This window comes from Stegostoma tigrinum, chromosome 8 (assembly GCF_030684315.1).
Source record: "Stegostoma tigrinum isolate sSteTig4 chromosome 8, sSteTig4.hap1, whole genome shotgun sequence".
Classification (NCBI taxonomy): Eukaryota; Metazoa; Chordata; class Chondrichthyes; order Orectolobiformes; family Stegostomatidae; genus Stegostoma; species Stegostoma tigrinum.
Genome location: NC_081361.1, coordinates 17,058,294 through 17,084,861, shown reverse-complemented (window position 1 = coordinate 17,084,861; position 26,568 = coordinate 17,058,294). Strand labels below are relative to the sequence as shown.

The 26,568-nt window shown below is 44.9% G+C and overlaps 1 protein-coding gene across 2 annotated transcripts in view; it reads right to left on the bottom strand.

Moving 5' to 3' along the window:
- Positions 1 to 26,568, bottom strand: part of qsox1 (quiescin Q6 sulfhydryl oxidase 1) — a 119,873-nt gene that overhangs the window by 44,144 nt on the left and 49,161 nt on the right. For both annotated transcript variants that reach the window (XM_048538829.2, XM_048538830.2), the window contains exons 4-5: positions 14,682 to 14,787; positions 6,807 to 6,897 (exon numbers count right to left, since the gene is read on the bottom strand). In XM_048538829.2, the coding sequence (XP_048394786.1) occupies positions 6,807 to 6,897; positions 14,682 to 14,787 (197 nt within the window). The remainder of the gene's footprint in view (positions 1 to 6,806; positions 6,898 to 14,681; positions 14,788 to 26,568) is intronic.

Below are 26,568 nucleotides of genomic sequence, written 5' to 3'. Positions count from 1 at the left end.
AGTTGCTGTTCCTGCAACCTTCGGGTGGCATCATTGTGGCACTGCAGGAGGCCCATGATGGACATGTCATCTAGAGAATGGGAGGGAGAGTTAAAATGGTTTGCAACTGGGAGGTACAGTCGTTTATTGCGAACCGAGTGGAGATGTTCTGCAAAGTGGTCCCCAAGCCTCCGCTTGGTTTCCCCAATGTAGAGGAGGTCACGCCGGGTACAATGGATACAATACACCACATTGGCAGATGTGCAGATGAACCGCTGCTTAATATGGAAAGTCATCTTGGGGCCTGGGATGGGGGTGAGGGAGGTGGTGTGGGGGCAAGTGCAGCACTTCCTGCAGTTGCAGGGGAAGGTGCCGGGTGTGCGGGGGGGTTGGAGGGGAGTGCGGGGCGAACAAGGGAGTCACAGAGAGAGTGGTCTCTCCGGAAGGCAGACAAGGGTGGGGATGGAAAAATGTCTTGGGTGGTGGGGTCGGATTGTAGATGGCAGAAGTGTCGGAGGATGATGCGTTGTATCCGGAGGTTGGTGGGGTGGTGTGTGAGAATGAGGGGGATCCTCTTGGGGTGGTAGTACCAAGGGTTAACATGAGTCACTTAGCGGGGGCCATTGCGTTCCTTACACAGGTTCACAGCTTCGATCGGCAAAATCCTGAGTGAAATGCTTGCTGTGCAAAATTTATGCATAAATGCTTTATGTCTTTATATTGCATTCCCGAGAGCTCTATTTTTGCACAAAACTTTAGCATCATTTACACTAACCTTGCAATCAGAAACAGTGTCCAACATAATTTAACTTATTCTCTTAAGCACACCCCATAGCTCCAATGGAACAGCACAAAAGCATCTATTCTGTTGTTTGCTTCCTGGCATTGCCGTCAGGACTATTTTTCAAGAAGTATTTTAATTGGTTGTAAAATCGGTTTGGGAAAAGTGCTGTCTGTTTTTACATGAAGTGGAATTTCCTCCCCCTGCTGTGGGATGAGCAATGCGAGAAAAGTGGGAAATACGGATGGGGGGGGGAGAAAAAAAAAACAGAACTTCAAAGTTGAGGAACTTTCTTTTGAATTTCCACTCAAGCTTCAAATGACAGCCTCAGAAGCATGCCACTGAGAAGCGACAGCCTTACTTCCATGCCATTGCAACTTTTTCACAATCTTCAAAATCTCCCCTTCCCCCACTGCATCCCAAAACCCACCCAGCTTGTCCCCGCCTCCCTAACCCATTGTTCCTCTCCCCATCCCTTCTTCCCACCTCAACCCACACCTCCATTTCCTACCTACTAACCTCATCCCGCCTCCTTGACCTGTCCGTCTTCCCTGGATTGACCTATCCCCTCCCTAACTTCCCACCTATACTCTCCTCTCCTCTCCACCTATCTTCTTTCCTCTCCATCTTCCGTCTGCCTCCCCCCCTCTCCCTATTTATTCCAGAAGCCTCTCCCCATCCCCCTCTCTGATGAAGGGTCTAGGCCCAAAACGTCAGCTTTTGTGCTCCTGAGATGCTGCTTGGCCTGCTGTGTTCATCCAGCTTCACACTTTGTTATCTTGGATTCTCCAGCATCTGCAGTTCCCATTATCTCTCATTAAAGTCTCAACTCTTTTCTATGTCACTTCTTGTTCTCCTCTTGCTTCCCAATATTTCAAACTGATTGATTGATGCCTGGGGAAAGCATTTGGCAAATGTTTGTATGCAACGATGCTCCATGCCCATCATCTTCTTGATCCCTTGGCCACACAATTTGGTGGCGGTTAACCCAAAGTTTCATGACATCATCAAGCCTGTTCTTGAACCAATTCATTTACCACTCCAGCTCTTCAAAACTTTACTCTGGGATTCAGGGACACCTGCAACCTGTATTCTTTCTTTTGAGTGCAGAGGCATGTGCACATCTCATGCAGCTACATAGGATGTATGTTATGGCTCTTAACTTGCTTTTCTAGCATTCATTCATTTTGTGCCTACTTGAAAAGCTGCTAGCTTCTACATACTTCACTTTTCTTTCTTAGTGCATTCTCACTGACTTCAATAGTCACCAATGGGCAGGCAACCACTCTTGTACCTCTCAGCACACAGGGTCTTCGGTATCCCTTGCTGGCTGTCAGCCTGTGTGGTTTGCACTGCTTTTTTTTCCATGCAAAAGAAGAGGCAGATAGCTTGTCATGGTTGGGAGCACTGAACAACCATTGGGCGGACATGTCAGTGCATCGTGGCACTAGGCTACATCAATATAACACCTGCAACTTATGCAGCAACACATCAAGCGTTTCCTTAATGGTTCATTTGTAAGTCCGAGGGGAGCAGTCATTAGTGGGGTGAAGAAGGATTACAGTCAACAGGGGATATTGCCTATCCAAAGGGGTTCTGCCTATTCCAGACCAGGATGTTGGCCACGGTCAGCCATTTGCTCCTATCAGAGTTCAGGAATCTTTGCAGTCTGGGTATGAAGCCATGGTCAGTCTTGCAGGTCAAGTGCAGCCTCTTCAGCAATAGGGCAGTCAGGATGCTGTGGAGATATAAGAAAGTCTGAGGAGATGGGCCAACTGTGTTCTGCAATGAGTCAAAGGGTGGGATTGAGTATGATGGAAATTATTGGAAGGTGATTATTGGTGATGCAGGAGCTGGACAGGTGGTGAGGTGTCCCTGGTGAGTGAGTTAGAGATGGAGAGAGAGAGGGAAGCTTTAGGCAGTTAAGGAGGAGGAGGGTGGATGTGAACTGTTGAGAGGACATGAAGCAAGCTATATAGTGAGAGCTGCAGTCCATGAGACTTGGTGAGGAGCATGTGCAGCGACAAGATTAGAGTAAATAGCAAGAGAAGGTGGTTGCTCTTACCCTTGTGCTTGTGACAGAAGGATACTGTGAAAGTGCTGGTTGAAGTAGAATGGCATGCAACTCATTTAGAGTCCAAGGCACAGAGTTCAGTTGGTCAGCTTCTGTGCTGCGTATTCTGTGCCCTTCATGGCCTTCTATCCTTCAGCAATTTATTTCAGTGCCAAGCACATGTATGGAGTAGAGATTTGTTAAATTTGATGACAGCCTACAATTGAGAAGCATGTTGCCACTCCCGCAGCAACTCAATTGATTTCCTTGCTAACTAGAGTCACTATAGTGGCTCCCCAAATACAGGATAAAATATGAACAAAATACAAATAAGTGACAGTCCATGCTGTACAGACAGGTCTCCACAACATCGGCCTCACTCTGCTTTAAAAAAAATGCAATCTTCCATACGTAGAACAAGACAATAGTGAGGCCATCATAATTCTTCTTTCTTCATTTTTGGTTTGGAATTGCGTTGAATTTTGAACAACAGCTTTTTTTTAAAAAAATACAAAATACTGATTTTGCTATTGGGAACTGGCCTGGAAAGATAATGTAGGTTAATTACTGCTTCAAGGACACTATTGTCAGTTTAGCACTGAGACATTGTTATTCTCAGGGACTGGCAGATTAGTTCAATGATGAATTAGTCAATAAATGGTGATGGCTAGTCAACCACAGAAAAAGCCGAAAAAAGAAGAGACAGCAAAGAACAAACTGCTGCAGGCTGGAGGCAGCTTTACTTCAGAAGTTGCCGGGCTTGAAGGATTTTTTGTTTGGTTTTTGCTGTCTCTCGTTATTCTCCAGTTATCAACTTGTTCAAAGTTTTGACAAAAGAACCCCAGCCTGTAAGAAATAAGTAAACGTCTCTTTGTTTGAGAAGCTACTTGCGTTAACTCATGGCTTTGGCATTCATGCAAGATATAGAGTCCCATGTGCCTGTAACACAACATATCAAAGGATTTCATGAAGGCCTGATATTCATTGTTGAAATGGTTATCAAACTGGCAAATTAAAATCTTGTTATTCTCCTTTTCAAATTTTCCCTTAATTAGGTCTCGGTCTGTCTGTCAGACAGTAACAGGGTTATACTCAAATAAGATCATGGACACTAATTCACAAGTTCACCTGGGCCATCTCCAACACATCCCTCACCTTCTTTGTTATCATGGACACTAATTAGGTTGATTTGTAGATAACGAAGTGTGAAGCTGGATGAACACAGCAGGCCAAGTAGTATCTCAGGAGCACAAAAGCTGATGTTTCGGGCCTAGACCCTTCATCAGAGAGGTTGATTTGTAGTTTGTGTTTTGCTAAAGTTTGATTCTTAATAATAAATTGCTAATTTTTATTTGTTATCAACTTGATCTGTTACTTTTTAAGTTTGGTTAGGAAAAATTGAGCAATTTTCATTATGCTGCAAATACAGTGATCGTGAGGCAGATTTGCTTTGGCTTGCTATCTGATAATATATCTGATTTTCAATGGTGCTCCCTAATTGCAGTGCTCTCTTCCTGAGCATAAGAACATAAGCCATATAACCTGGAAGTGTCATTTGGTCATTCTCAACTGATCTGGAATTCAACAAGTTCATGGTTCATCTTCTACCATACCTCCATCTTCCCACATCATCCTAAAAACTTTTATTCCCATAGTATCTAAAAGTTGATCTAACGGTTCCTGGAGTGGGTGGTGACTGGGTGAGCCTCCATGTTTAGCAATTATTGCCACTGTAGTTCAGTCAATGGATACTGGCAGGCCATTCTCATACTGAGCTTCACCACCAAGTCTAGTCAATGACCTTGGGCACTTTCCACAGGAATCTCAAAAGTTGTTTAAATTTATAATCCTCAACTGCCAAACCTTTGGAGAAGTAGAAGTCATGCAACATCCTTTTCAGTAGCAGCAAGCGGATCTTATGGTTTTTCTTTTGTTCTCTGCATCTGCAAGTGCTCAGGCCAGGAGTAGCTTTCCTATCATGACCTGTAAATGCATCAGCGAATTCAATACAAACGCAGCATTTCTTGATCTATATGGCTCAGCATCAAATCTGTGTCATCATTCAGAGAGTCTTTATCTCACCTTGTTTTATGGAAAGGATCAGCCAATTATACCTATCGATTTTGTTACCCATGGCTGTTGGCGCAAACTAATTTTTGCCTCCTTATCAGATTCTTTATCTCAGTGTATGTATCTCTTCAGATTCCCTACCCCTAACTAAACGCACCTCTTCACATTCTTTATCCTTACTGCAGGCATCTCTCCAAATCCCAAACTCCCAAGTAAATACCTAACTGTTTTATTAACAACTCAAGCTATTCCTAATTGATGACCTTTTGAAACAAAACTGTTTGGTGAAAACAGTTAGTTTGAATTTGATTAGTCAAAATTACAATCTTCTTCAGTTCAGTATTTCCACCCTCAGTTGTATGTGTTCATCTCTTAATGTCTCTTATCAGAAAGAGGTCTCCTCCGCATGAGAATTAACCTGGTGAATATTCTCCGGATTTACTATGGATATTTGTGCCTCACTGAAGTACTGAAATCGGGCAAGTACACACAGAGATATAAACCCAAACACAGCAATGTGCCTTGGAGGAGAATTTATACCCATTGCTGCTCTTGTCCTTATTGCAATGAAAATGCTGTCAAAATGACCTTGGTCAGTCGCTGAACTGTATCCTGTTCATTATGTGGCATCTTTCTTTAAAAAGTGATTCCAGAGTTCTAAGTCTATTAGTCTTATTACAATGAGAAGTCGAAGTCACTGGTTACTGGTCACTGATCTGGAAGACGCAGAATTGAAGACTATGTTCTAATTGTTGCACAATACTTGGTAGCTGGTTACTGAGTTGCATTAAAAACAACCACAGGCTTTTGCCTACCTTTTCTGATATAATAATGGGCACAGACACCCAAGAGAAGATTAACAGGGAATTCCAACAGAGACTCAGCGCTATGTATCTTCTAGACAGATCAGAACCCTGACGTACCGTGGACATTTTTTACTTCTAAATCTACATGCGCTATTTGAACAGAAGACTGTCCCATCTTAGGAATGACTGCAGATGTAAATTTAGTGGCCATTTGACAAAGTCCTCCGTAGGATCCATGAAACGTGACATTGGTAAAGGGTCCAGGGAGCTTCAAAGAGGTACAGAAACATAGCGGGAAGAAATAACAAGGGGACTGTCCACATGCACTCATCCCACCGCCAAAAAGAAGACACCTCTTCCACAAAGCGTGCGCTTTGGTCTTCCAGGAAAATGCAAACAAAGGGATTAAAAATCAACTTCAACACATGACCTCACATGTTAGTGATCTGACATTCTAATAAGTGGACTGGTGTGCTGCGAGGGTCATAGATTTGAGAACAGCCATTTAAACATTACATGTAAAGTGAAGGAGGACTGTCTCTTGCTCTCAGTGCTGCCTGTCAGTCAATCCTGAAAGGAACCAGGACAGCTGTATTTTGGTCACCATATGAAGGTAAGAATCTCTAAACTGATCAATAAACCACCAAGATCAATGCTACATGTGATGTCCACTGCAAAGGCCGCAATGTTCAATTATTGACTCTGCAGAAGCGATTCTGATCGGTCCTTTTTATAATACTTGTTCTTATCTTGTTATTTGTTTGATGTCTGTTGCATTTATTCCTGTGTTTAGAAATTAATAAATTCACACTCCATTAACTCAAGGAAGCTGGCTTAAATGATCTTCTTTTAAAGCAGAACTTTGTATGGGTCAGAGAGACAAAAAAAATGAACAAGAGAAGGGGCCTTTTCAAATTTAATCTTGTTGTGATCAGGCAAGGGGATGGTGAACAACCAACAGAGAAAGTTTACCCCTCCCCACCTAGAAATTAATAGACTGAGCAATTCTGCCTGAAATTGTAACAAATTGGGGGACCTTACCTGAGGACTGGTTGAAATGAACATCTGCCCAGATGTGACATCAGGGACACCTGAAATTTAAAAGCACATATCTTACCTCTCGACCCAGGTAGGAGCTCTCTTCTTCAACAATCAGTGCCAAGTACCAAACCTTGTTGTCAGTAAAGAAATTCTGGACCTCTGCCATGCTACAATTGAAGAAAGGACAATCATACACATACATACCACTGCAATGTGAAAGACAGGCTAAAAAGGTTTTCAGCTTTCTTAAAAATAGAAAAGTGCTAAGTCAATCTGTTATAGACCTGAAAACCTAATTGAAGATGATCACACAATAACTGTGCAGATCAACAAATGATCCATGATGAATACTCCAGCTCTTTTAGAGAACTTTCCAATTTGTGCCACTCTTCCCTTTCTTCCATGTAACACTTTGAACTTTAACTTTTCATGTGTATATCCATTTATTTGGATTTAAAATTTTGTGCATTTAAAGAAGTCAGCTTTCTCATTACTTATCTAAAACTTGTTGGTCAGACCGGACCCATTCATGAGACAAAAAAAACAAATGGAAACAGAGAAGTTTTGGGCACCAATTTTTGCTTATGCCCCTCAACAGCAGACTCTACAGATGTTGAGATCTGGCTGGTTGAAGCATGGGTTAGGGGAACAAAGAGACACATTGGTACAAGTCTAGGTAGCAGTCTTGCAAATTCAGCAGGATTTAACTATCTGTCTTCATGGTGACTGAGACCACCGACTTGTAGGTAAGTTTGGAATGTCTGGTCTGCGGGGAGGAGTTGCACAGAAGGTTCTGTTTCCATGTTATGTGGCTCTGACTCCCACCTTCCTAACATCGCCCATTTCTACTCTCATTATTTTCAGCAGCTAAACAGGTATTTCTTACCTCCAAAGCCAACTTTTTTCAATGCTCACAGGGCCAGCCTCCCACCATGCACTCTCTGTAAGTTACAGATAACCTAAAACTCAGTTTCCCATATTCTCTCTCACACCATTCACCCCGCCCACTTCACTGTCCAGGCTGTGTCTCCATTTTAAAATGTTCACCCTTTCTTTCAAAGAACTCCATAGCTTTGTCTCTCACCACCTCTGTCGCGTTCTCTGGCCCCACAGTCCTCCAAGATAGCAGTGAATTCTGGCATCTCTATCATCCGTGATCTGAATCGTCTCGCCATCCCCTTGCTGTGCATTCAGTTACCTTGGCCACAAGCTTTGGAGTTCCCTCCCTAAACCAATTCACTCTCATGTTTCTCCATCAGGATGCTTCTTAAAACTGACCTTTTTGCAAAAGCTCTTGGTTGCCTTTCCTAAGAGGTATCCTTACGTGGCACGTGTGAAGCACCTTGAGACATTTTACTATGTCAGAGGTTCTTTACAAATACAAGTTATCGCTATTGTCAGCTTCAGTGTGTGTCGGGTCTCCCACAGCAGGCACAGGACACATTAAACGTAATGTGCTCTGCTCTCCATGATCCGCTTTAACCCAAGCATCGATCACCTGCGAATTTTAGAAACATTCCTTTGCCATTCCTATTTTTGGCTCGAGTCAGCCTCAAGATCTCTTCAAGTGGGAATCCTGGAGTCAGGTTAGTGCCATATATTCACACAGAATGGGATGGTAGATTGTCCAAGTCCATTCAGAAGGGGCAGACAGAGAACACAGCTGACTGAGGAGAAAGACCTCTGTACATTCCTGGTTGTTTGAATGCAACAATCTCAAGCTTGTGGCAGTGAAGAAGGCCGAGTTCTTTCATTGGCAAAGGGCAGAGGTAGAATTTTAGGGTCAGCCAATTGACAGATGGCAGAACAGTAACTCTACACCACACGCATTCAGTACAACTGTCAAATCTTGCCTCAGCAAGAAGACATATCCCCTGTCTGAGACTTCTGTGACCTTTGATCCTCATGGGACGACCCCATTTATTAAAACATCAACCTCTGCTTCCGTCTCCCGCTATCCCATTTAACACCTTGAAAGCCCAGACACATGTAGGCCCCTTTCAGAATTTCACAGCTGACCTTTGCCCTTTCAGCCAATACATCACCAAGACAATTACAGATTGAAACTCATTTCCCTCATGACTTTCATATATTCGTAACTATTTCAAATAATTCTGTACATGGGATCCATCCTCACTTCTAGCTTTTAATATTTCCTGAGCTGAGGGGCAGGAGATTAAGTCACTGAACAGCTGTATTAGCCAAAGTGGATACTGAAGGGCACTGCACTTGACTCTTAACCCCTTCAAGGTTTGAGATGTTTGATGCTGACTTGCTTAAACACGTTCACATTTGCATTTTTGATGCCAATGTCCCTAATACAAATTTAATTACTTCTCATTATAGTCACATCCTTTTGTCTGCCCTAACCCCCTTCATTCTATCAAGTAGAAAAACACTGACATGTGAGTGTATCTAGCACAGAGCCAGATGATTCGCAAGTAACCAGATCTGCGCTCCTCTCGACAAGGGCTCATTTATCTCTCTCAAGTTAACTGGTACACCGCAATCATGAAAAGGTAAGGACTTAACTTCCTCACTGCATGATCAAGAATCTCCTTAAACCCCTCTCCTCTAGCCCCTTCACCCACATCATTAACAGCAATTGCGTGAGGAGCTCTCAGAATTCTTGATCTTCAAGACAGACACTGTTGGTTTAGGTGGTGGTGCTGCTTCCTCCAATCCCTGTGCACCCGAGTTATCCCACATCTAGCAAATCACAACCTTAGAATCCTTTGTAATGGTTCCGCACATGGTCATCTTTGGAGTCGGGTGAACAAACTATCCATAGCCTCAATTTTTTGATTACCTCTCCGTCCTTTGCGAGACTGTCCACAGACAGAGAGTTTGGCTTGCCGTGTAAGTTTGACATCTCTTGATCTTTCTATTGCATTTGTGCAATCAGATTGTTTGACCAACATCTTCCCCTCAATGAACCACAATTTCAACCAGTTAAACAAATGAGTGTTTGGCCTCCACCTCAAACTCTGTGACCTTGCTAACAACTTCCTCTCTCTCCCCCTTCAGGCACTTTCTCAAACTAACCTAGACTGTGGTCAGAGTTGAGCCCAAGCTAAGGTTCAGATCTGTTCTAAAGTTATATTGCCCAACTTTAACCCTGCCCCAATGTATCTGCTAAACAAGGCTTGCATTTCTCAATGGGCAGAGGAAGCAGATTTCAATCTCCACTGAAAAAGGTAACAACGTGCTTTGATTTCGTGGAAAGAGACAAGGATTGGAACTAATTATTAGTTATCTCAGACATCCAGAATTAACATGATGGGCTCCATGGCCTCCTCTTATGCTGCACGAATCTGTGTTGCCCACTGTTGTCCCAAGGCTGAGAGGTGAAGCACAGATGACACTACAAAGAAACAGTCCACAGTTTCCAGCTCTGATTGTTACATTCTGTTGGAAATGCATGGACAGGGCTACAAGACCCTGCAGTGACAGCTTGAACTTACACCACCATTAATGGTCTCAAAGTAACAGGAGTGAAGGGGTAGAAGTAACCAAAAATCACATCCAAATGTAGCACTGTGGGGATTTCCGAGTTTATTACTGGGGTCAACATACCAGGGTACAAAAGGGGTTCAGATCCTGGTTGACAAGCATGGATACAATGAGTGAAATGGCCTTCTTCCGTGCTGTACACACCGTGAGAAAGCACCCTGTCCATTTACTAGCTGTGCGCATAGACTGGGGAACAATCGTCAGCACTCACTCAAATCGGTGCACTGAATGTAGAATTGCTGTGGTGAAAGGACATGTTGGGGTGGAGGCAGATGACTGTTGGTGTGACCCCACCATCCTACCATTGGATGCTGCTACACCAGTGTCTCAATAAGCCAAATCCCTGTGTTGCCTACTGTGCCGAAATCAACAGGGACAACAAAAGGATCTGTCTGGGAGAAGACAATGAAAAATGCTTCCTTTTAATAAATTGCAGGTCATGAGCCTGCCATAGTCTACAGGACCTTTATTAAAAGCTCTCATTTACTTTCTCTGTGGTGACAAATGACTTAACTCTTGCAGCACTGAGAGATAACAGAACAACTGTGGCAACAGAAGAGATAAAATAACCAAAAACAGTACTCAATAATACAACATGTGTTACCACCGGTTGATGAGAACAATATTTTTGCAAAGTGAGAGCGGAATATCTTATGAAAGAAGCTTTTTAATCCATCTTCTTAGTTACCTGCCAAATATCACAGTGGAATAGCCCTGAATCAGCAGGTGCCATTGTGCAGTCTTTTTAATTCTACAACTGAATGCATTCCTCTTTCACACTCACGTGATGTTTATAAACTTGACAGCTCACAAAGGATTAAATTCAATTTGTGTTTCTTCAGACTATGTTCACCCGCAACCTTGTGTGCAGCAACTTTAGTATTGTTTAAAGAGACAAAAAAGCAAATACTGCAGTGGAAACTGAAATAAATATTTTAAAAATCACCATGCTGTGTATTCCTTTGTTTGTACGCGGATACTGTCTGAAGCCCCAGTATTTCCAGCTTACTCTTTCCAATGCAAAGTTTAGAGAGTCAGAATTACCTGCTATTGGCCAGTAGGGGTTGCTGTGGACTAAAGGCAATGACTGGAGATGGTATGCTTAAAATGTCTGTAAATAATCTTTCAATGACAACTTGCATTTACATGGCACCATTAACAGAGCAAAATCAAGACTTGGACAGAAAATCACTAAAAAGTTTTTAAAAAATCATTACACTCACAATTAATCAGTAAAAATATTAGTTGTTTGAAAGGAACAGAAAAAATGTTAATAGACCTATGTAATACCTGTCAGAGATAATGGGAACTGCAGATGCTGGAGAATCCAAGATAATAAAGTGTGAAGCTGGATGAACACAGCAGGCCAAGCAGCATCTCAGGAGTACAAAAGCTGATGTTTCGGGCCTAGACCCTTCAGAGCTGAAGGAGGGTCTAGGCCCGAAATGTCAGCTTTTGAGCTCCTGAGATGCGGCTTGGCCTGCTGTGTTCATCCAGCTTCACACTTTATTATTATGTAATACCTATCACTGTTTTATTAAACTTAGCTTTCTGTGCTGATCTTGATGACTTTTGCTGACGTCTGTAAGGGACGGTCTGGCATCATTGGAAATGTAGCTTCACCTCCCCTAATGGTGTGTCAAGGCTTTGACAGCAATCTGCAATGGGAGGCATCTGACAGCAGCCATACTCAAACTTGAAGCCACAAAGCACATGGAAAGTTTTCTGAAGTGGGGTCCAGAACTGAAACATCAGCTTTCCTGCTCCTCTGTTGCTGCTTGGCCTGCTGTGTTCATCCAGCTCTACACCTCGTTATCTCAGATTCTCCAGCATCGGCAGTTCCTACTATCTTTGGAAAGTTAAATGCGTATTTTTAAAAATCTGGTTACCATCAGACAGATCTGTTCCAAGAGTGTTTGGAGTTTCCGAGGTTAAAAAATGGGAAGTCAGCCAAGAGTGAGTTGAAATGGAAGGATCTGAAGATATGACTGAAGAATTCAGCTGTAGATGAGCTGAGGCAGGGCTGACATTGGGTGATGTTATAAAGTCTAATAGGATACATGAAAACAGACCCATTGATGGAGTGGATGCATGGGGTGGAACTCATCTGGGGATCATAGGTGACACGAGAGTTTGAGCATTGCCAGGTTGGTAGTTCAGGAACACAGTTTGTGAAGGGATGACCAAAAAAAGTTTTGGGAAGACCAAAACCAATTTGCAGGACATTTTTGCACATCCAGAACTGACTGACAGCCAAGGAAACTGACAATTTTGAGATTGCGAGAGGGGTAAGGAGATGGAGCTGGGTGCTGTCAGTGTTCTGCGTTTTTGGATAACATCACTGTGGGATAGCATGTTGATAAGAGGTAGGAATGGGCCAAGGATAGATCTATAGGAGGAATCAATGGCAACAACACAGGGGAAATGACAGAAATCTTTGCTTCTGGCTCATCAACTGCCTGTTTTCTATCTTGCTGCAATCGCAATTGTGACAGTCATCTAAAAGTCTGTGTCTCAAACCTGCACCAAAATCTATTTCACTCATTATCCTTGAGCTCACTGATGCACGGAGGCTCCCAGTTAAGCAAAACCTCAGTTTTGAGATTCGGAAATTACTTGAAATCCTGCCCTGTGCTCACCCCTCCCTAACTCTGCAAACTCCATCAGCCCTACAACCCTCCAAGATAACTGTGCTCTTTTAGTTCTGGCCTCTTGTGCATCTGTGATTTAAATCACAGCACCCACAACTCTGCTTTGAAAAGCAATACCAGACTTGTAACATAAGTAATACATGTCAAGGAGTGCGTCACAGGATTATAATCTGATAACAATGGACATTGAACCAATGGAGGAGGTAATAAAACACTAACCCAATATATTGGTCAAACAAAGCTGGAGAATGGAATAGTGTAGGTCAGACGGACTTGAGATCGGTATGACAGGTCGGCACAACATCGAGGGCCGAAGGGCCTGTACTGTGCTGTAATGTTCTATGTTCTAATGGGGCAGGGATGGCAGATAGATTTAAAGGAGGAGTTTCAGAGTCCGGCCTGAAGGGACATTCATAAAATGAGGAGTGTTAGAGTAACCAGGGGTGGACAAGTTTGAAGTTGGACAAGATGAAATTTCTTGAAGGCTGTAAAGCTGGAGGTGGTGGCAAAGATTGCAAAGGGACAGAGGCCATGTGTTTCAGACTGCCTTCCTAGCTCGCATTATGCAGGCATATATCTGTCCTTCAGTTCCCTCAACAATCCTCACCTTTTCCTCAGGGCCAAATCCAGACAATGCTTTTATGGGGCTTGGCTTGCTACTAAAAATAGTAAAAGCCCGAAGTACAGTTTAAGAGCAGTTCTGTTCAGAGAAGTAAAGGCCAGAGGTGGGTTTTCAACTTGCTGCAAAATGTATATTCAGCATTCTGACTGACCTCTACTGTACAGTTCCTGACTTTCAGCCTCAAGCTGAAAATCTACACTTGGGGAAATTCTTTGTCCAAACTCAATGTGAAAGGATACATGGGGTTCTCAGAGAGAGGATTTACACAGAACTGGTCAACTTGTGATGTGGTGTAAGATTAAATAAGCTTAATGAGCTCAGCATTCTTAGCATCAATAAGAAGCTAACAGCTATGCATTGATCAGGGATTCTTTATAATCAGGACAGCGTGGGATGAGTATGTGGTACAAAAGACAATAAGGAGTAGGAGCAGAAGCAGGTTATTCTCCCCACTCCATCTATACATCGAGATCATGGCAGATCTGATACTCCACTGTCCTGTCTTTTCGCCATAATCCTTGATTCCTTTACTGATTAAAAATCAGTCTCTCAGCCTTAAATACACTTAACAACATAGCCTTAATAATTCTCTGTGGTAAAATATATCACAGATTCAGTACCCTTAGAGAAGAGATTCCTTCTCTTCTCCAATTTAAATGGGTGACCCCTTTCTCTGAGATTATGTCCTTTCTCCCCCTGCCGGTATCTCCCTCAAGGGCATACAATCTTTTGCATCTGACCAGTCAAGACCCTTAAGAACCTGGTCTATTTCAATAAGATCACTCTCATTCTTCTAACCTCCAATGAGTACAGACCCAAACTACTCAACCTCTCTTCATAAGACTCTCTCTCCACTCCTGAGGTCAGCTTGGTGAACATTCTCCAGACTGCCTCCAATGCCAATGTATCTTTGCTTACCTAAGGAGATCTTCTTAGATGAACGGACATTATGGGAAAAGACGCACAAATTCATCACAAACTGAGATTTCTAGGCTTCTTTCCATCTTCTCTGCAATTCCACATTTGGATGGAGGTACCACTGTCAGGGAGAACACTAATTCCTGCTTCCAAGTTTTCTGATTGAGTGTAAGATACAGCGCAATCTCTACAATTACTAATTCATTGGATGTGAGCTCATGCAAGTTTAATTCAAGCTGACGCTTACCTGGCTGGTTCCAACGGGGGACAGTCTGGGGGCCACTCAGTCTCTCCATGTTGCTCCAGTAGGTCAATGATATGATGGCGCAGAGATACTAAAGTGGACTTGGAATCTGAAGCAAGTCAAACACATATTGGATTCACTTAAGTGCTAGCAACCAAGGTGGGATAATAACAGGAGCATCTGAAAGGAAAGTTAGGTTTTGGGTGTTATATGCCTGTAGGCAATCCCTAGAAGATAGATATGGAGATATAGAATTCAGGAGGATCCCCTCATTTTGCATCTGTTACTATTCACAAATACTAAGGAGCCAGGCCTGGCTTTACTTATCAGTTCACTAACACTGGTAAATTGTACAAACCAGAACTGGGATGCCCCAGTTCACTAAAAATGGGTTGAATTAATGTTTCAGATGTGACCGATTTATTCTATAGGCTCCCTGACAGTCCTAGGTAACATGGAACAACACTGAGGATTTGGAATTATAAATTATTCCGATTTAAGTTACAAATCCCGGTCATGAGGTTACAGATCCCAGGAGGACGATTACAGGCCAAACAGGGGACAAAAGGACAAACAGAAATCTCGGGATTACAGCTACAGGTCCAAAGTAGTCAGCAACATTTCCTGGACACACAATTCCAGGCCCTGGGACCCCACCTCCCAATTCCCCATTGAAGAGGAGAATTTTTCTATCACTTCATTTGATTCTTTCGCATTTCAGTGAAACAATGACAAGACCAGTTCACAGTCCAGGTGAATGTTAGGGTAAGACTCAATTTGCATAACAGATTGCAATATACAGCATCAGCATTGGAATGGATAGATGTCTCTGAACTGCACTCACTTGTCTTGAAGGTACTGGACTCTATTCTCCTCAAATGCTAAAGGCCAACATTGTTTTTTTCTCTCATTTATTGGGCTACAGGTTGCGGGCTCTAAGCTTGGCTTTCAGATGGTCTTGAGACCTAACGCTCTATCATTCATGGTTTACTGCACGCTCATGGCATGGTCTCCAGCAGACATTCTGTTGCTTGTGATCACACACTTCTAGTTCCATAACACTTTGGCCTTACAAAATCTGTCTTCCTCAAGCTTACGGTATCAACCCGGGTCTGACAGGACAGCACCTCAGCGGCTAGCACTGTTGCCTCACGGCGCCAGGGATCCTGGTTCGATTCTACCCTCGGACATCCATCTGCAGAGAGTTTGCACCTTCTCCCAGTGTCTGGGTGGGCTTCCTCCAGGTGCTCCAGTTTCCTCCCACAGTCCAAAGATGTGCAGGTTAGGTGAATTGGCCATACAAAACTGCCCGTAGTGTTCAGGGATGTGTAGATTGGGGGCTGAGTCTGGGTGGGATGCTCCGAGGGTTGGTGTGGATTTGTCGGGCCAAAGGGCCTGTTTCCACACGGTAGGGATACTATGATTTTAAATATTCTAAGGTCTTATGGTCACAATCCCTCAGTTCCGTCCAAATGTTTTTCAACTTGGGAGTATCCTCACCAAGAATAACACGCTGGATGATGAAAAATCAGCCATCATTGGGCCAGAGTAAGTTCAGCATTTGGCAGAATCACACACGGACTCTGGAAAGTCTCAGACAAAGATCAGAGTCTGAGGTTCTTCATAGATGTGCAACTTAAACAATCTATCAGGTACTACAGAATTCCATCCTCACTGAATGTGATTTGCTTGCACCATCAAGGGGCAGAACAAAGTTGCACCAGTTATCTGCTCTGCACAAATACCCCTTCACCACCAGTGCTCCATGGACAATAACTTTATTGGTTCTTTTCTAAAAGGTCCTTTGATACTTCTGTAACTTTTTAAAGTGTCCAAACACCATTTGTACTCTGGTGGTCTGGCTTGCGACAGTCCCGTGATGCCTCCATTCCCCAATATGCGAGTGTTTTCTCAGCAGGGCTTGCTATACAGCTGGCAGGAACATTTCCCTCTCTCTGTGGCCCACAGCCTTGGAGATTGAGTATTTCAGCTGAAATTGAATATGTGAACACTGTGCGGGCACTGAATTTAGATCCTCTCCAACACAAACCATGCACAAGGGCCATTAGCCTTCAGAACCAACATATTTCCACCGATGTTCAATGTCTTCCCTAATTCATTCTCGAATCAGACACGATCCATTCAGTGAGTGATGTCAAATTCCAATGAAGCCGCAAAGTTTTACGCTTCATTGAAAGAAGCTCACTTTGGCTCTTTTCTGGCTCAGTAGGGAATTCTAAACCATTGTTCTCTTTGATATTTCAGAGCAGATTTTTTTTTCCCCCAAGTGCAGACTGCCAGGTGATGGCTATTTGGAGATGTCCTGGAATCTTCACCAATCGAAGATTAAGCTCCAGGAAACAGCTGTGATCAAACTCAAGAGAAAGGTTGTAGGGCCTCAAACATTTTCTTGGACCAACTTCTTCTAGGGTTATATTACTATTAGAGCTGGAAGGGGTTGATAAGGAGGAAAAGCGCTATTGTGTCAAACTCCTTATTAATTCAAAGAATCTGATCACTTTACAATGGACATTGAAAGACTGGATTTTGGACACATAGGACAGGAGATATGACTAATTTAAACTGGGCAGCTTGGGCAAATTGGGCTGAAGGGCCTGTTTCCATGCTGTAGACCTCTGTGGCCGTGCGTGCAGAAACCTTCAGAAATATACCCAGGGATTGGGAATCCAGGTAAGCAGGCTTGCGTTTGGTTAAAGATAATGGAAACTGCAGATGCTGGAGAATCCGGAGATAACAAAGTGTGGAACTGGATGAACACAGCAGGCCAAGCTCCTAAGATGCTGCTTGGCCTGCTGTGTTCATTCAGCTCCACACTTGGTTAACTTGCGTTTAGTTAAAGTTGATTAAAAAGTGAAGCCCAACTATGGTCAGCTTCTAAAGTCTCCTTCCTTCAACTCTCCCACCAAGAGGTAGTAAACATGCTGGTTATAAAGTGGAATTTGAAGTGCCTCTTCATGCACTGGGATCCCTAGACACCTCTAGTGGTTGCTGTCTGCTACTGGAAAATATCCACACTCACTCTCACTCAGATGAAAGGGTGATGAAAATAAAAAGTGACCTTAAATGGTGCTGGGCAGCGCTGCAGCAAGAGCTCTCTCTATTAAAACAGAGCTTGGTGGCGCATTCTCTTTTGTGTTTACACAGGAAACTGCTTCATTCTTTGTCCTGTAGTTGGACAAAGCTGAACAAGGTGAAACGGGGTGACAACTTTACCTTGGCTTCAGCCTTAATAGGAATGGGTTGGTACGTGTGAGCAAGAGCGAGAGAGAGAGAGAGAGAGAGAGAGAGAGAGAGAGAGAGAGAGAGAGAGAGAGAGAGAGAGAGAGAGAGAGAGAGAGATCTCTGGCACAGCAGGATTAGTTCTGGCTTTGCACCACATTGAGTGAGTGGAATGTTGGCACAAACGATTGACATGTCTCAACAATAAACCTGTACAAAAGCTGACGTTTCGGGCCTAGACCCTTCATCAGCGAGGGGGATGGGGTGAGGGTTCTGGAATAAATACGGAGAGAGAGGGAGGCGGACCGAAGATGGAGAGAAAAGAAGATAGGTGGAGAGAGTATAGGTGGGGAGGTAGGGAGGGGATAGGTCAGTCCAGGGAAGACGGACAGGTCAAGGAGGTGGGATGAGGTTAGTAGGTAGATGGGGGTGCGGCTTGGGGTGGGAGGAAGGGATGGGTGAGAGGAAGAACAGGTTAGGGAGGCAGAGACAGGTTGGACTGGTTTTGGGATGCAGTGGGGGGAGGGGACGAACTGGGCTGGTTTAGGGATGCGGTGGGGGAAGGGGAGATTTTGAAACTGGTGAAGTCCACATTGATACCATTAGGCTGCAGGGTTCCCAGGCGGAATATGAGTTGCTGTTCCTGCAACCTTCGGGTGGCATCATTGTGGCACTGCAGGAGGCCCATGATGGACATGTCATCTAAAGAATGGGAGGGGGAGTGGAAATGGTTTGCGACTGGGAGGTGCAGTTGTTTGTTGCAAACTGAGCGGAGGTGTTCTGCAAAGCGGTCCCCAAGCCTCCGCTTGGTTTCCCCAATGTAGAGGTAGCCACACCGGGTACAGTGGATGCAGTATACCACATTGGCAGATGTGCAGGTGAACCTCTGCTTAATGTGGAATGTCATCTTGGGGCCTGGGATAGGGGTGAGGGAGGAGGTGTGGGGGCAAGTGTAGCATTTCCTGCGGTTGCAGGGGAAGGTGCCGGCTGTGGTGGGGTTGGAGGGCAGTGTGGAGCGAACAAGGGAGTCACGGACAGAGTGGTCTCTCCGGAAAGCAGACAGGGGTGGGGATGGAAAAATGTCTTGGGTGGTGGGGTCGGATTGTAGATGGCGGAAGTGTTGGAGGATGATGCGTTGTATCCGGAGGTTGGTGGGGTGGTGTGTGAGAACGAGGGGGATCCTCTTTTGGCGGTTGTGGCGGGGGCGGGGTGTGAGGGATGTGTTGCGGGAAATACGGGAAACGCGGTCAAGGGCGTTCACAGCTACCCAGAATACACCTCCTCCCACCCACCCTCCTGCAAAAATTCCATCCCCTATTCCCAATTCCTCCGCCTCCGCCTCCGCCTCCGCTGCATCTGCTCCCACGACAAGACATTCCACTCCCGCACATCCCAGATATCCAAGTTCTTCAAGGACGGCAACTTTCCCCCCACAGTGATCGAGAACGCCCTTGACCGCGTTTCCCGTATTTCCCGCAACACATCCCTCACACCCCGCCCCCGCCACAACTGCCAAAAGAGGATCCCCCTCGTTCTCACACACCACCCCACCAACCTCCGGATACAACGCATCATCCTCCGACACTTCCGCCATCTACAATCCGACCCCACCACCCAAGACATTTTTCCATCCCCACTCCTGTCTGCTTTCCGGAGAGACCACTCTCTCCGTGACTCCCTTGTTCGCTCCACACTGCCCTCCAACCCCACCACACCCGGCACCTTCCCCTGCAACCGCACGAAATGCTACACTTGCCCCCACACCTCCTCCCTCACCCCTATCCCAGGTCCCAAGATGACATTCCACATTAAGCAGAGGTTCACCTGCACATCTGCCAATGTGGTATACTGCATCCACTGTACCCGGTGTGGCTTCCTCTACATTGGGGAAACCAAGCGGAGGCTTGGGGACCGCTTTGCAGAACACCTCCGCTCGGTTCGCAATAAACAACTGCACCTCCCAGTCGCAAACCATTTCCACTCCCCCTCCCATTCTTTAGATGACATGTCCATCATGGGCCTCCTGCAGTGCCACAATGATGCCATCCGAAGGTTGCAGGAACAGCAACTCATATTCCGCCTGGGAACCCTGCAGCCTAATTGTATCAATGTGGACTTCACCAGTTTCAAAATCTCCCCTTCCCCCACCGCATCCCTAAACCAGCCCAGTTCGTCCCCTCCCGCAACTGCACCACACAACCAGCCCAGCTCTTACCCTCCACCCACTGCATCCCAAAACCAGTCCAACCTGTCTCTGCCTCCCTAACCTGTTCTTCCTCTCACCCATCCCTTTCTCCCACCCCAAGCCGCACCCCCATCTACCTACTAACCTCATCCCACCTTCTTGACCTGTCCGTCTTCCCTGGACTGACCTATCCCCTCCCTACCTCCCCACCTATACTCTCTCCACCTATCTTCTTTTCTCTCCATCTTCGGTCCGCCTCCCTCTCTCTCCGTATTTATTCCAGAACCCTCTCCCCATCCCCCTCTCTGATGAAGGGTCTAGGCCCGAAACGTCAGCTTTTGTGCTCCTGAGATGCTGCTTGGCCTGCTGTGTTCATCCAGCCTCACATTTTATTATCTTGGATTCTCCAGCATCTGCAGTTCCCATTATCTCTCTCAACAATAAACCTGACAGGATTTTTACCTTTGTTAGAAAGTTAGGCCAATCCCCTCTCTGTGTATATAAAAACTTGCAAAAACTTTAGATTCAGTGACAAGGAATTCAGAACGTAGACTAATTGTTAACACAAAAGGGATCCAACCTTGAAGAGAAAGCAAACTGTCAACTTAATCCTTCACTCATAAATCAGGCAAATTCCTGAACGAAGCTTCCTTGGAGCATGGCACTGTGTTAAACATGCTCTCAAGACTCTCTAGTGTGTTCGGTCTAGAAAGGAGTGAGGAAGGAAGGTAACACACCTTCATGATTGACATTCAGTGATCTCTGGTATAAAAGAATCAATAAGTGCGAACAAGGGACTGTCGGGTTTCTCTCCAGGTTAAGTAGCCGAGCCACCCTTTCACACGTGGCGATCTGGCACATTCAGAAACTCTCCTGCAAAGGTTGGGGTGTCTGGGTTCTCAAGGAGTGAGCACCTTCAGCAAGAGAGGCCAACTGGTTTCCAACGTCTCTTTCACGTCTTTCTCAAACTCCCACCTCGCCCTGGGATTCTACGGAGAGGCGGTTCACTAGGTACAAGCTGAACTCGCTTCCAGGAGCTCATCCAATATCACTGACTGTTTGACTGTGTGGAGTTTCATAACCACTCAGGGCTGACCTCATTTAACATCTCTATATGTGAATCTATTTCCGGATGAGATCACTGCTTAGAAAACAGAAGGAAGCAGCTTTGTGGGCAGCCAAAGTGTACATTACTAGCTGTCAGCCAACCTGATAAATAAAGGGTCTGATGTCCTGTATAACTGAGCTACTCACGGGATAGACTGCTGGGAGTCGGGTAATCAACATTTTAAAATGTCGTTGTTTTCAGAAGATTGCACCGATGGCAGCATGAGTCAATACCATGTTGCAAATAAACTGATGGAACATGTCAATCTAACCAATACTCCTCCTTTTGATGGCTCCACTCCAAACCTGCCTTGCTCAGGAATCTGAGTAGCACATGTCTGCTTGGAAGATCCAGGTTGAGTGGAAATGTGAATACTAGTTATCTGGTGAGTCATTCTCTGTCACTTTTGACAGATTGCAAGAAGCAAACTGGTTATCTGGTCCACAAATCAAGATCAATTCCCAACCTGATACTTCTCAAACACTCCATCACAGACTAATTAACCTTCAGTTCTGAAGAATGGTCACTGGACCCAAAGCATTAACTCTAATTTCTCTCCGGAGATGCTGGCAGACCTGCTGAGTCTTTCCAGCAATTTCTGTTTTTGTTTCTGATTTCAAGCATCCCTCATTCTTTTGGTTTTTCATTATCCTTTCCTATCAGATTAATAAGATGTCGGTTAATACATTTCTAAAGACTTTGCTCCAGTCTGACTATTCTCCTGACATGCTGCATTAGTCACCTCATCCCCTGCCCCATTTTATTTAATGAAAGACTCAGAGGTTCCCCATGAATCTCATTCTTTTCCAATTTGGATAAATGTGAGGTATTGCATTTTGGTACAACAAATAAGGATAAGGCTTATACATTTAATGGTAGGACCTTGGGTAGTGTCGTAGAACAGAGGCACCTAAGGGTACAGGTACACAATTCTTTAAAGTTTGTGTCATATATAGACAGGATTGTTAAGGTGGTGTTTGGCATGCGTACCTTCATTTATCAGTCCTTTGAGCATAAGAGTTGAGACATTATGTTGAGGATGTACAGGATATTGGTGAAGCCTCTTCTGAGAGAGAGAGCCCGGTTCTGGTTGCCCAGTTATAGGAAGGATGGTATCAAGCTGGAGAAGGTTCATAAGAGATTTACTGGAATATTGCCAGGTATGGAAGGTTTGAGGTTTAAGGAATGGCTGGATAGGCTGGGACTTTTTTTCACTTGAGCAAAGGAGGTTGAGAGCTGGTGATCTGACAGAAGTTAGTAAAATAATGAGAGGTATCGATAGATTTGGTGGCAGCTGCCTTTTCCCTAAGATGGCGAATTTCAAGACTAGGGGGCACATTTTTAAGGTGAGAGGAGAGTTTTAAAAAAGACATGAGGTAATTTTTTTTAAACAGAGGGTGGTTCACGTGGGGAATAAATTTCTTGAGGAAGTGGTGGATGTGGATACAATTACAATGTTTAACTTGAATGGATATGTGAATAGGAAATGTTTGGAGGGATATGGGCCAGGGGCAGGCAAGTGAGACTAGTTTAGTGCGCAATTATGGTCAGCATGGACTGGTTGGACTGAAGGGTCTGTTTCCATGCCGTACGACCTCTGACTCTGGAGTTACCTTTCAATTTCCCTTTTAGATAACTGCGATGATTCTTTCAAACTAATTTTCCTGTGATAGTCACTCCTTGCTGATTTATAAAGAGCAAGTCAATTTGCTTTCATACATCATTTTAGACAGCCTCAGGCCACCCTAAAATGACCTCACAGGCAATGAGCTATTTTTCTGCAGTGTAGTCACTGTTGTAGTGCACGTAACATGGTGGCCAAATTGAGCAAAGTGAGGTGCCAGGTAAACTGTTTCAATGCACTAATTTAATTTGATATTGGTTGAGGGACAAATGCTGCCAGGACACCTGAAGAATGCTCTTGCTTTATCTTCGTGTAGCGCCATGGAATTTTTGATGCCTGAGACTGCAGAGCCCCTTTAAGACAGTAGCGGAGAGTCAGTCTAGATTTTTGCACTCAAAAGGTCAGGAATGGGTCTTGAACCCATGACCTTCTGACTCGAAAGGAGAGAATGCTACAAAACCACCTTCAACATTTCCTCCTTTCTACAAATTTCACACTTTCAAAGGCCAGGTTTTGCCATAAACGCTTACCCACATTCTCTGTAATTTTGTTTCCCCCTGCAAGGATCTCCTGGGTCCATGCACAAGTGACTTTAAATTTGTTAAATTTGGGAACAAAGTTGGCACACCAACTGAAATACACAGACTCTTGGATTAGCTGTGTGGCCTAGACAGAACGGTGGCACTTACCAATTCCTGACTTGACTCGTCCCTTTTACTCCTTTCAACTCATGCTCATATCTCTACGCTATGGCTCTCAATTGTGCTTTTTACCAAAATTCAAATTTTCTATTTAACAAACTCTTGCTTTTTTCTTAAATCGAGGGCAGAAATAGTGAAGAAAACAATCAAAACTCTTCCCAACAGTATTACTGGACACCACTTTCCTTCCTTAGACTCATTAGCTTCCGAATCTAGAAATGGATGGGGTAGACAAAGGGCTCCATACTCTCCTGTCCACACGATATGTTCTTGAATTGCTCCAAATGACTGTTGGCCAACTGCAGATCTCTACTAACAGTGTGGCACCAGTCCACCTTGGGTTGCCCTCTCCAACGTCCAGTAGAAAGTCAATGCGTGACCGGAATGGCAAGTTGTAATGGCAGAATAATAGGCCAAGCAGCATCTCAGGAGCACAAAAGCTGACGTTTCGGGCCTAGACCCTTCATCAGAGAGGGGGATGGGGTGAGGGTTCTGGAATAAATAGGGAGAGAGGGGGAGGCGGACCGAAGATGGAGAGAAAAGAAGATAGGTGGAGAGAGTATAGGTGGGGAGGTAGGGAGGTGACAGGTCAAGGAGGTGGGATGAGGTTAGTAGGTAGATGGGGGTACGGCTTGGGGTGGGAGGAAGGGATGGGTGAGACGAAGAACAGGTTAGGGAGGCAGAGACAGGTTGGACTGGTTTTGGGATGCAGTGGGTGGGGGAGAAGAGCTGGGCTGGTTGTGTGGTGCAGTGGGGGGGAGGGGACGAACTGGGCTGGTTTAGGGATGCGGTTGGGGAAGGGGAGATTTTGAAACTGGTGAAGTCCACATTGATACCATTAGGCTGCAGGGTTCCCAGGCGGAATAGGAGTTGCTGTCCTGCAACGAACACCTCCGCTCAGTTCGCAACAAACAACTGCACCTCCCAGTCGCAAACCATTTCCACTCCCCCTCCCATTCTTTAGATGACATGTCCATCATGGGCCTCCTGCAGTGCCACAACGATGCCACCCGAAGGTTGCAGGAACAGCAACTCATATTCCGCCTGGGAACCCTGCAGCCTAATGGTATCAACGTGGACTTCACCAGTTTCAAAAACTCCCCTTCCCCAACCGCATCCCTAAACCAGCCCAGTTTGTCCCCTCCCCCCACTGCACCACACAACCAGCCCAGCTCTTACCCTCCACCCACTGCATCCCAAAACCAGTCCAACCTGTCTCTGCCTCCCTAACCTGTTCTTCCTCTCACCCATCCCTTCCTCCCACCCCAAGAAGCACCCCCATCTACGTACTAACCTCATCCCACCTCCTTGACCTGTCCGTCTTCCCTGGACTGACCTATCCCTTCCCTACCTCCCCACCTATACTCTCTCCACCTATCTTCTTTTCTCTCCATCTTCGGTCCGCCTCCCCCTCTCTCCCTATTTATTCCAGAACCCTCACCCCATCCTCCTCTCTGATGAAGGGTCTAGGCCCGAAACGTCAGCTTTTGTGCTCCTGAGATGCTGCTGGGCCTGCTGTGTCCATCCAGCCTCACATTTTATTATCTTGGATTCTCCAGCATCTGCAGTTCCCATTATCTCTTGTAATGGCAGAAGTCAGTTTGGAAATGATAGATGAGATTGGAGGCCCTTCAGAGTGCTTTCTTACTTCAGAGTTGGATACAAAATTTCAGCAGTCTAGGCCTAGATACTAACAAGGAGTAGGAATACATTGTACCTCAAGGGTACCCTGGAGAATGGAACAGCCTCGTGCATCTTCATGAAACATCAGCTAATTCAGCCAATAACTATGCATCCTTAAACTACATCACTCAACCTCCGAACCAGTGTATTCACTGATCTATTCCAGTTGGAATTTGTGAAGAAGTGTTGCTCATGGAGGCTTTGTCCTTTGCCAAATGCACATCTCCAGAAGACCGACATTGCATTGCACAAATACAAGCACGCTATTCAAACCCTCAACGATGTATGTCTAACTGATTTGGTTCCAGAATCCTTAAAATATTTGCTAAAATAAAAATGTGCCAATTGGACTTGTTACCATTGTAATTGATTGTCAAGCCTCAATAGGGGGAAAGTGTTCCAGGTCATCACTATCCTGAGGGGGAAGAAGTCTTTCTGAAATCACCCTGAAAAACCTAACTCTGGGTTTTTGGCTTTTCCCCTTGTTCTGTATTTCTCCAGTTTCTTCAGCTTCATTTCAGCCATTACTTAGGGACTTAGGGGTATTGATCAAATCAGTTTTTCTCTTTTGCCATTGGTAGCGAGATCTGTGTTGTCCTGCTTCCCACCATTTCTCCAGTTGATCTGCTGATGCCACAGACACGGATTTTGGGAATCTAACTTCCCCTTCTCCTAGCTCCCCAGCTCTGAAATCCTACCTCGCAATCTACAAAGATCCAGTTTCCTGATTTTGGGGCTGATTCAAGTAAAAGCTCCCCAAAATGTCTATGGTGAGGAATGGTCCAATGACATCTAGCCTCCTCTCTTCCTTCTGCCTAGGTCCTTACTGGAGATTGGGCAACTCAAATGAGTGGCATATGGGTCAAATGATGGTCACCCTTGCCCTGTGGTTGGATGCAACTAGTCAGCTGGACTTGACCATTGATATTTTGTCCAACCCCTTGTCTGTTGTCCTTTCTCGAGCAGTGCTGTTCTGCTTGCTGTTTATTTAACACTCCAAATGGAGTCTGATTGACCACCTTCACCAAAAGCACTTACCCTCTGTTTCAAGGATGAAAATGCTAAGGCACTAACACGACAGCTATCGACCGGATGCATAGCCAGCTGCATTGACCAGTAGAAGCACCATCACAAGTGGTTGGGGTAGGAACATTAGCACGTGGATCTCCAGTTCAGAATCAGCCACCCTGATCCATTTGTTAAAATCTAGTCGCATGCCAAGGTTGCCTAGAAGGCTCTACCCAAGACTAACAAAAAGCTGCACTAAACGCGTTTTGGCCCCAACACCGGCAAAATAAGGCAACTCACGGTCTCCAACACCCAACATAATGCCAAATATCGCATGCCAA